General features: G+C 38.7%; 2 protein-coding genes across 2 annotated transcripts; one reads left to right on the top strand and one right to left on the bottom strand.

Annotated features, from left to right (window-relative positions):
- The first annotated feature begins 153 nt into the window (after positions 1-153).
- On the top strand, positions 154-4,048 carry ube2al (ubiquitin conjugating enzyme E2 A, like). Its single transcript, XM_053328335.1, has 6 exons — positions 154-324; positions 2,078-2,158; positions 2,267-2,292; positions 2,715-2,804; positions 2,881-2,969; positions 3,542-4,048. Exons 1-6 carry the CDS (start codon positions 281-283, stop codon positions 3,668-3,670), a joined length of 459 nt encoding a protein of 152 aa, XP_053184310.1. The 5' UTR covers positions 154-280; the 3' UTR covers positions 3,671-4,048.
- Positions 4,049-4,819: 771 nt separating this feature from the next.
- Positions 4,820-9,540, bottom strand: ing1 (inhibitor of growth family, member 1). The gene is made up of 4 exons (XM_053329061.1): positions 9,401-9,540; positions 8,168-8,347; positions 7,091-7,239; positions 4,820-6,002 (listed from the first exon to the last, which is right to left on the bottom strand). The coding sequence occupies exons 2-4, from the start codon at positions 8,304-8,306 to the stop codon at positions 5,361-5,363; spliced, it is 930 nt and encodes a 309-aa protein (XP_053185036.1). The 5' UTR covers positions 8,307-8,347; positions 9,401-9,540; the 3' UTR covers positions 4,820-5,360.
- Positions 9,541-9,938: the final 398 nt, after the last annotated feature.

Here is a 9,938-nt window from a genome sequence, read left to right as displayed (position 1 = left end):
CACGGCGACGTAAACCTGTACAAATATTCCAAAACCAGACAAATGTGTGTAATTTAGCATTCATACCACCCCCCTCTCTTCATGATGTGGTATCGTCCTTTAAACCTCACTGGGCTCGCTAGGGGAGGCCAGATTATCAGAGAGCGACGGCAAAAGGCGGCTGTGAACGGGTTAACTCTGGGATGGTATCCAATAACCATTAAATACACCGACGTTTTGATAGAAAACAAAGTCCTGTTAAAATATCAGTGTTGTCAATTCGCGTTTCACAAGTTGAGCCATGTCAACCCCGGCTAGAAGGAGACTTATGAGAGATTTTAAACGGTGAGTTAATGGTCGACGCCGATAACGTTCGCTATGATTTGTCAAAAACAGCTAACAGTAGCTTCCTATAGCTAACCAGCAATTTATCATCATAGAGCTATATTTTCTCCAATTTCCACAGTGAAATCTGACATTAATTTAAATGTTGTGTAGTTCCTCTTGTGTTTAATTTTTTTTTTTTTTTTACAAACCTGAAATATGTTGGTGAAATGGCGTTACTCACCTGTAGTTAAGAGGCTAACAGTGCTAACCGATACCTGTTAGCAGGTTAGCCGACTGGTTTACTTTAACTCTTTACGACTTCCAGTTTACGAGCTGCCACTTAAATATCCACGAAAAGTGACCAGGTGGTAATTTTATCCTTTGTCCAAACAAAATAAGTTAATTAAGTTTATAGTTTCCATAACAATAAGATACTGTACGGTGTTAACCAACATAGCTATCCTAAATATATGTGGTCAGTAAATCAACTTTGGTAGGTGTAGTAAATTGGTAATCAAAGGTACAGTCAACGAGATGTGACATCACAGTGTGTTGTCCTGTAATCTCAGATGAAAACAGCATGAATTAATGTCAGGATCCTCAGTGTAGCCCAGGTACTGGGCTCGTACTTTACTCCGCATTAAACTGTCCTGATATGTTTTAACAGAACACTTTGTCCAAAGAGGATGGTTACATTTATTTTATTTTATTTTTAATCAATTGTAATATTCATTTAAATGAGCCTGGTTACTTCAGGGTCCTCATACATGTTCTCAGCCCGCTGTTAATAGTCAGGAGATTTTAGATATCTGATATCTTAATTGCACCTAGTTATTATCTTCTGGCTTGCATATACTGGCTGTTAGACAGATCTTCATAGATAGACGTCTGATTTAGGTCAGTGTGGGAATTGAAAGTAACCTGGAGCTGAGTTTTGAAGTAATGATATGTGTTTCTCAGTGTAAACCATTAAAACCTCCTGACAAGACCAGCTGGGATTGTGAGACAGACAGTCTGAGAATTGACTGGATGTGTGTCCTGCTTGTTGCAGACGGTGTACGAGATTAACATTTTAGTCTTGACCTTGTAACAGCGGTGTTCCTATTTAGTCAGCGGGGGTCACTATGAAAGAGGAGAGGTATTGTGCAACCAACTACCACGCTGAGAGGCTTAGTTTCTCTGACTTTATTACCTATTAGATGCTTAATATGGGTTCATGTTAACTTTAGGTACAAGTCAAATATTACAAACATTACATAGCAGCTTCTATAAATGTCAAACCTATACTACTACTCAATGTAAAGTTAGTTATGACTTTAAGCTGCCACATGTTGAGGCTACCTATGGTACCAACTACTCAGTAATGACAGTGTACTGTACATCTAATCTGATATAACTTTTAAGATGTTACATAGCAGATAATAGTAAATTACAATGTCAATACTGACATTCATGGCACTGACTTGATTTGATTTACAGAGACAGTGGCTTTATTGTGACATATTTAATTTTTAAAGCAGAGTGATTTCATTTTGTGTAAAATACTACTAATAATAATTTTAGTTTGGCAAGTAAGTCTATATACTCTCATCCTCAATACATACCACCAGCCACTTTAGTGAGTTTTTGAAATATTAATTTTGGCTGTGGCTAATTGTTGGAAGAGGAAACTGGATTATTTGAGTCAGCATTGGCAGAAGAAGTCTAGTTTCCTGTCTTAACATGTGCGTTGTAGAGTTTCCATTATTCCGTCTGTTATTTGGTTTTGAAGGCTACAAGAGGATCCCCCTGCTGGTGTCAGTGGTGCCCCGTCTGAAAACAACATCATGGTGTGGAATGCAGTCATTTTTGGGTAAGACTTTGATGTGCAGCCAATAATGTTCATGGATAAAACACATTTTTGTGAGTTGAAGTGTGAAATCAATAACTAAATACCCTTTCCCCCCCCCCTGTATCACAGCCCTGAAGGAACTCCTTTTGAGGACGGTGAGTATTTCACCTTGTTCGTGACTCTAGCCCTTTATTATTAATATCTTCACACACATGCCTGTTTCATTACTACTCATTCATCATTCATTTTTCTGTTGGGTATTTATTAATTCATAAAAAATCAAATAAAAAAAATCCCCAATAAACTTAAATAATATGAAACATATTGTTATATATGATGTTACCAAGTAACTGTTGCAAGTCAAGTAAATATTCTTGTAAATATTTCTCAAAAACTACTAAACTGTATAAAGCAGAACTGATTTTTTTCTCTTTTCTTTTCATTAGTTGGAAAAAAAAAGTGTAATACACAGTGTGTTTTGTCCAGTTTAGGGGGAGTCGTTGAAACATGCCTCATCATAAACAGTCTGATGTCATGGCATATAAATAAAAGTCTTTGTGTCTTGTCTTTGTCACAGGTACTTTTAAACTCATTGTAGAGTTCACAGAAGAATACCCCAACAAACCCCCCACAGTACGATTTGTGTCAAAGATGTTTCATCCAAATGGTAGGAATAGTGTCTCAATCTCTGGCACATTACAGAGTTATTTGTGGTTGGAGTGTAATCATGTTTTTATCCACAGTCTATGCAGATGGCAGTATATGTTTGGACATCCTACAGAATCGTTGGAGTCCCACTTATGATGTGTCATCTATTCTTACATCCATCCAGGTAGGAAATGTCATTGACTAGATTTTTAAAAGTGTGGGTACGCCTTTATTTTACTGTTCTGTAAAGTGTAACACAAACACACTTTATTGAGTTCACAATATGAAACTTTAAAAAGCAAACTATATATTATATTGACATTTTTTATGTTAGAGACCCTCCACAGTACAACACACAATATAAAACTGTACACAATCACTGCTCTTAGTGAGTAAGGTTAAAAAGACACATTTGCAAAAGTAAAGTATGCTCAGGGAAAGATTTGCAGTATATACAAATTTTGGGGTGTAAAAAACTTGTAGAATTGGACATTTGACAGTAAATTATGCTGTGGATTGTATTCATTTTTTTAAATCAAAGTATTTGCTGCCTCATTTTTGAAGCTATGTTGACAAAGTGAGTCATTTGATGACAAAATGTGTACTGGTAATTAATTTAGGTAAAAATGGATTCACTTGATATAGTTTGAGCATTTTGAAGGCATGTGACTGAATAGATTTAATAGATTGATGCAGGTTGGTTATTTTCCACTAAAACAACCTTAACTTGAGTATTTCTCTTCTTTTCCTCCTCAGTCCTTGCTTGATGAACCAAATCCCAACAGTCCAGCCAACAGTCAGGCGGCTCAGCTCTACCAGGAGAACAAGCGGGAGTACGAGAAGCGTGTGTCTGCCATTGTAGAACAAAGCTGGAGAGATAGTTGACCTGGCAATCCTGATAGCTGCTCTCTCCATTGTTAAGCTGTGTGCTGCAAAGTTTTAGTGGAGAGCCTCTTAATTTTTGCCCCCCACCCACCTTTTTTGATTTTAAGCTTTTATGCACTTTACCTTCAACTTCCCTTCATAGAATGTTTTTTTTTCTTGCCCGTCAAGAGGGATTTATTTTTTATATTCTACCCCCTTTTTCCAGCCCATCAGGGGATTTGTGCTGAATCTTGCCTTTATGTTTTGTCAGTATGGACTTGTGGGCCATTACCCCAAATCTTTGGTGTGCTCTAACTTTCTGTGATAACGCCCCATGACTAATTATGTTTCATGTCCTGGAGGGTTTATCAATGAAGTCATAGGTCCTTTTCTGTTGTGCCCCTGATCTGTTGTCAGTTTGTTTTCACAAGGCAGTTTGTCTGAGCTCCAGTGTGATTGTCCTACTTTTCCCTGGGAGAATGAGCAGTCTGAGCATCATGGACTACAACTAAATCAGAGATCTTTATACCATGTCTTTGCTGTGCTGTGAACTCTGTTACATGCATGACAGAAAGAGTGCATTCATGTTCCCATTCATTACTCATGTATATAAGAAACCTGCAACTGAATATATGTACAGATTTTGCACTGGTTGTCCCCCATGTCATTTTTTCAGCACTTGTAAATAAAAAAAAAAGGCTAAATCAGTCTTTTTTGGGAATTTCTTTATTGTAACTGCAAATGTAATATTTGACCTAAACATACTTTTCTTGCTTTGATAGAAGTTATATACATATGCTGCTTTTTTATGTCCAAAGACCCAAAATTATGGCACTACCATCATGTAAAGTGGTTTTGTATACAAATATGAGCAGCTATCCACAAGAAAACACAACATTGGAGATAGATCTTTGCTATAGCAACATGGTGTTACATGACCAGTTGGCCAAAGCTAACTGATCATGTCAAAATAGTCTTGAGGGGAAAATAAGACAGTTAACTGCATGCTGTCCAGTTCTGCAGATACTTTAAATGTCAATAACATTTAAAAAGGGCTGAATTGTAACTAATGAGGTTGTATACTTTGAAAGTCTTCAAGTTCAATATGCAGCTCTCATTGTTTTCACCCTTAGAAAGACTTCTATATGGCTCATTTATAATGAATTCTAACTTTACTAAAAATTTGAGTGAAATTTCTGCACCTTTTAGTGCCCTCAAACATTCCTGCATTCACAATACATCTTATAGATGCAAAAACTGCAATGACACCACACCTGTCAGTGTCCCAAACTTTAATCTACTGCTCACTACAGTGTGTTATTCAGAGAGTGGAGGTGAAAGTAATTTCAAAAGCAGAAGCTTGTAAGAGGTCATTAAAACCATAATATTCTTATTTGTTTAGAAATGTTTTATTAGTTAACTGGGCATGTATCTGAGTGAGTGATGTGTGCATGACAAACAAAAAGGGGATGTAAGTGCAGGACAGCTGCTTACACACATGCAGGTCGAACATGTACATTCTTTACAAATTATTCTGACCAGGAGGAAGAAATCTTGTCAGCTATGTAGCAGTTACAAAAATAACTATTTACAAGATCACTCTGACCGACTCGTCACTCTTTTTGAACAGCCTTAACAGTAAATGGAAACGAGGACAAGACACGAAATACAAATTTGAAGCATTAGTGTTCATTTGGCCAGGCAGAGCGAGCTACCTGTTGTATGCTCTCTCCTTCTTAGCCCTCTCCAAGGCCTTGTCCATGGTCTTCTCATTCTCACCCCGACACTTGGGGCAAAACCACTTGCCCTTGGGCTTATGATGAAGGCCGACACAGGAGAAATGAAACCACTCGATGGGACATTCGTCGTTATCACAGCCAATCATCTCGCCGTAGGACACCTGCTCGCACAGACAGTACGTTGGCTCATCTGGATCAATGGGCAGGTCTGGAGGTGACACTTCTCTCTCAGATTTTCCTTTGGACCTTTTCTTCTTCTTAGAAGATGTTTTGGCCCTCTTTTCCCGAGAAGCCCCTACTCCAACATCCTCAGATGTATCCATGCCCCCGTAACTTTCCCTGCTTTCCCCATTTTTCTGTCGTCTTGAGCGTTTCCCCCCGGCTTTGTCTCCGCCGCCTGAGCCTGGCGTGACCTCATCGCGCTTCTTGTCGTGGTGGCCAGTTTTGCCTGGAGTTATGGCAGCTGATGATGACGACGACGACGACATCATGGATGCTGAATTGTTTGCCATAGATGTTGCTATGGGAACATGGCTCTCTGGGAGTTCTTGTGAGGAAAGGAGGAGTTCAGAGTGCCAATCGATTTGACGCGTTCGATTCTCGACCAACTCCACCTGAAACAAAAAATGTTCATATTTTATTATAAAGCTCTGTCTGAGTATATGTGGATGACTAAATACTTGTAAACTTTGCCCATCTGAGGGTGAAACTTTTTAAAAAACTATGATTTAGACTAAAGCTGTTTTAGTGTGGGTGTAGGGCTTCCATTACTCAGTTTAACAGATTGAAAAGAAAAGGTTGAAGCATTACTAGATTACTATTTGTTATCCAGTTGAATGTTGCAATATTTCACTATAGTCAGGGGGCCAATTATGAAAAGGGCTTCCGTTAAGACTTTTGCGGACATGTTTTGGTACAAGCTGTCACCCTATTTTTTAGTTAGATGACACCCATAGGTAAGATATTAGGGTGGTTGTCCAGCTGAAAAAATATTTTTGTGACTTTTACAAGCAATTTCAGGCCAATTTTTTTAGGTTTCCTGCTCAACACGACATGCCAATAATAAATGTTGAATATCTCAACAACCACAAGGACCATACATAAAAATGGTATCAAATGATGCTAAAACTCATGGGATTGACATATCACTACAGTTATTAATTCCATCCTAATATAACTGCTCTCTCTCTTCTTTAGGGTTAGGGGTTAGTAACTAGTTAGTAGTAATAACTATGTAGTAGTCATATGGCAAAGGTATGATTTTCCCCATCCAAGCAGTGGCACTCAGGTAGGCAGCCAACAGAAGGCACTCAGGGGGTGCCATAACAACCACTAGACTTTGACATACAAAATGTATGTCAAAGGTTAAATACGGTTATGTGCCTGTTAACCCTCTCGTGTGTACTGTAATAAGCTGTTTCAGTGTTAACTGCTGGAGTCCTGCAAATGTTCAAATATGTTTTTTTACTGGTAATGTTTTCAGGGATATTCAAATGGAAAGTCTGATATATCCCTGTACAAAAAAGGTATTTTAGGATGGCTATATAAACTATTTTCAAAAAAAATGATCTAGTTCAGATTTGGTATGAAAACATGTTCCATGAAATCGCTGCTCTATACAACAACGGCTACATATACACAGACCTGTTAGTTAGCCACTGAGCAGCATCACCGGAGCAGCTGCAGGATGATCTGCACTTACCATTTGACCAGCAATCTGAATCTTCTCATCTCCAAGCTCCTGACTGCGGATCAGTGCCCTCTGAATGGATAACTGAAGCTTGCGCCTCTGAAGTGAGTCGGACTCCTTGCGATACCGCTCATAAGCATCGTCGAGCTCCTTCAGAACATCTGGCAAAGAAGAAAGAAGAAAGATAATCATCAAAAATATTCTCAAAAAGGCACACACGGATGAATAAATATACACTTTAAGCTTCTATATTGTGAGTACATTTTCTGAAGCTTTGGAAGAGTGAACAAATGTAGGAAGATGTAGGACGACATCACAGTATGTCAACTGCAATGCTACTGAACTAATTGATTTCTGATTTCAGATGTCATTTTAAATTCATTTAAAGTTACATTTCTGAGGTGTAAAGACAACAAACATGCAGCCAACATGCAGCTGCAGATAAAAGTATCTTTAGTCTCATTAAAGGTGCACTCTGTATATTGATCTAGACAGTCTTGTGGTTTGTAGTTATTACAGGGGGTGTGACTGTTAAAGACCAAAGTGGTAGCTGTCATACTAGAGCCTAGCAGTGGGTTCATACATTATTCTCTGTAACAGCACATAGCAGCTGCATGTCTACACAGTACTATATAATTTGTGTTGAGTTGTTAAGCACCTGCTTCAGTACTTAGTAGCTGCAAGAGTGCTGCTTTTGGAGTTTAAAAGCTGCTGCTGATTAAATATTCATGGATATAAAGATGTAGTATTCATATCTGCTTAACTGTATGTTAAGCAGATATGTGTGGCTGTGCACTTGTGATGCACAACCACACAGGAAGACAAACATACTGCTACCTTGCCTATTGATTACTTAAAAAACTAAACAAAAAAAACACTCTCTAACCAAGTAACTTTTTAAGATATAACAGCTACATGTCAGTTTCTCATCATAATACTGTTAACTAATAAATAAAGTAGAAAGTAAAATGAAGTTGTCATTCAGTATGTTAATGACACAATGTTTTTGCTGCAACTTATATATTTGACTGAAGTAGTAATATATGAAAGACTGTGGTGTGCCTGAAACATCGTGTCTAGAGTCTTTACCTTGATACTTGGCATCAATTTCCTTCATGAGAGACACACTCCTCTGCAAATCAAAAGGCAGGGACTCCACCAGGTCCAAATACTCCTCAACATAATTGACGACAACGTGGCCTGGGTCGCCATTGGTCGGGTTCAACATTGCGGATCCGTCTTTATCACAGGACAATCCGACACCTGCACCTGTTAACAACAAATCACTGTTAAAGCGTCTATTGTTGCTAGAAAGCCACACTACATCGGACGTCTCTGATTTCTGTTACTGAGGATATCATCTCATGTTTCTGTCGGGATTGTTTTGTGCGGGTTGCTTGAAATCAGTCCGGAAATCTTCACTGTGATGGTCAAAAACGTGATGAGGGGGAGGGGGTAGCCGACCAGCAGTCAGCCATTCTGAAAACTGGTACGTGTACTATAAAGCTGCCAACATAACGAGGTGGTTTGGCACCGGAGAGAAATAGCTCAGATCATAGCTGATGTAAACAGGAGCCAGCTGACTGCAGATGGAGTACTTTGTGTTATTACTGAGCCCAACATCTGTGTGTCCAGCATCAAGAAAGATAGCGCAAAGCTGTGTGATGGCTAGCGTTAGCTGGTTGGTTAGTTAGTTTTAGATCACCGAGTCGATGTGTAGCAAAGTGATACACTAACACACTTACGTCAAATCCATCGCTAACGCATGCAGCGCTGAAATGGAGTACTATTTCTATAAAAAAGCAGTTGAGCTCCAACATCTTGCTAGTCCTGATTAGCGCGTAAAACTAAGCTCCAGCTAACCCCGAGTTAACTCTCACTATCCAAGTTTTAGGTTGGCTAAAATAACAATAACATTAGACTTTAGTTTAACTTGTAACGCCAGCTGGTTGTAATCTTTTGCTGAAAAGTTAAGTTTTATCAAACGACTAAATGACTGGACAAACATCAAGATTGACGCGAAAGGGAAACATTGAGGAGCCACTTCTTTCCCCTTCAATTTTTGGTTCACTACACACAGAACACTTTAATCCCAAACATAACTAACCTTACACAAACACAGAAACAACCTGAATCATTAGGAACATTGTTCGCACTCATTTTGACACTTTAAAAGGACTGTAACAGTTAGCTACATTAGCTCATGCTAGCCTTTAACGCAGCTATGGCAATACAGTACGAAACGTCATGTTTATCACCGCAAAACAAACTCTACAGCATACGGGTCTTGTTGGTAGCTAACCAGTTGTTAGAATGACTTACCTGTGTTGATATCAGTCGTTTTTCAGTACGTAGTATGTATATGATCCTGTTGCTATCGCCAGATCATGTGTGGGGAGTCGGTACGTAGTAGCAGCAGCTAATGCTAGCTGATAGCTAAAGCACCCGAATAAACGACTGCTGCTTTGCGCATGGGCAGTAGTATGAAGCGCTATAGCAACCACTAACAGTTAAATGATGAACAAGGTCCGTTCACACCGAGAAGGATAACTATAAATATAACCATACATTTATAGTTTGAAAAATTGTTCTAATTCATGTGGATGGGGGACTTCACACCACAACTATAGCTATAACGGTAGAGGTAAACGATATCGTTGATATCACTTTCAGAGCGATTTGATGAACAATAAAAATATAAAAATAAAACGATCAAAATCCTTCTCCTGCTGTGGGTCAGTTTGGTTTATATTATAACATGTCTGAAATAAAGACTTCTGATCAACACTGAATCAGCACCCGCCTCTGAAATCTCCTGTTTTTTCACATACAGCAGTAACATCTCATTAATGACAGCACA

The sequence above is a fragment of the Scomber japonicus genome, chromosome 11 (genome assembly GCF_027409825.1).
Source record: "Scomber japonicus isolate fScoJap1 chromosome 11, fScoJap1.pri, whole genome shotgun sequence".
In the NCBI taxonomy this organism is placed as follows: domain Eukaryota; kingdom Metazoa; phylum Chordata; class Actinopteri; order Scombriformes; family Scombridae; genus Scomber; species Scomber japonicus.
Note: the sequence above shows the minus strand (reverse complement) of the source record. Positions and strands in the feature narration are given on the sequence as shown.

Bases quoted from the DNA above. Each gene is read 5' to 3' on its own strand.
- ing1 (XM_053329061.1), bottom strand. From the start codon at position 8,306: ATGTTGAACCCGACCAATGGCGACCCAGGCCACGTTGTCGTCAATTAT. The intron at 7,240-8,167 runs GTAAAGACTCTA...CTTCTTTGCCAG, and splicing joins AATTGATGCCAAGTATCAAG to ATGTTCTGAAGGAGCTCGAC. The intron at 6,003-7,090 runs GTAAGTGCAGAT...TTTTTGTTTCAG, and splicing joins TTCAGATTGCTGGTCAAATG to GTGGAGTTGGTCGAGAATCG.
- ube2al (XM_053328335.1), top strand. From the start codon at position 281: ATGTCAACCCCGGCTAGAAGGAGACTTATGAGAGATTTTAAACG. The intron at 2,293-2,714 runs GTGAGTATTTCA...TCTTTGTCACAG, and splicing joins AGGAACTCCTTTTGAGGACG to GTACTTTTAAACTCATTGTA. The intron at 2,970-3,541 runs GTAGGAAATGTC...TTTCCTCCTCAG, and splicing joins CTATTCTTACATCCATCCAG to TCCTTGCTTGATGAACCAAA.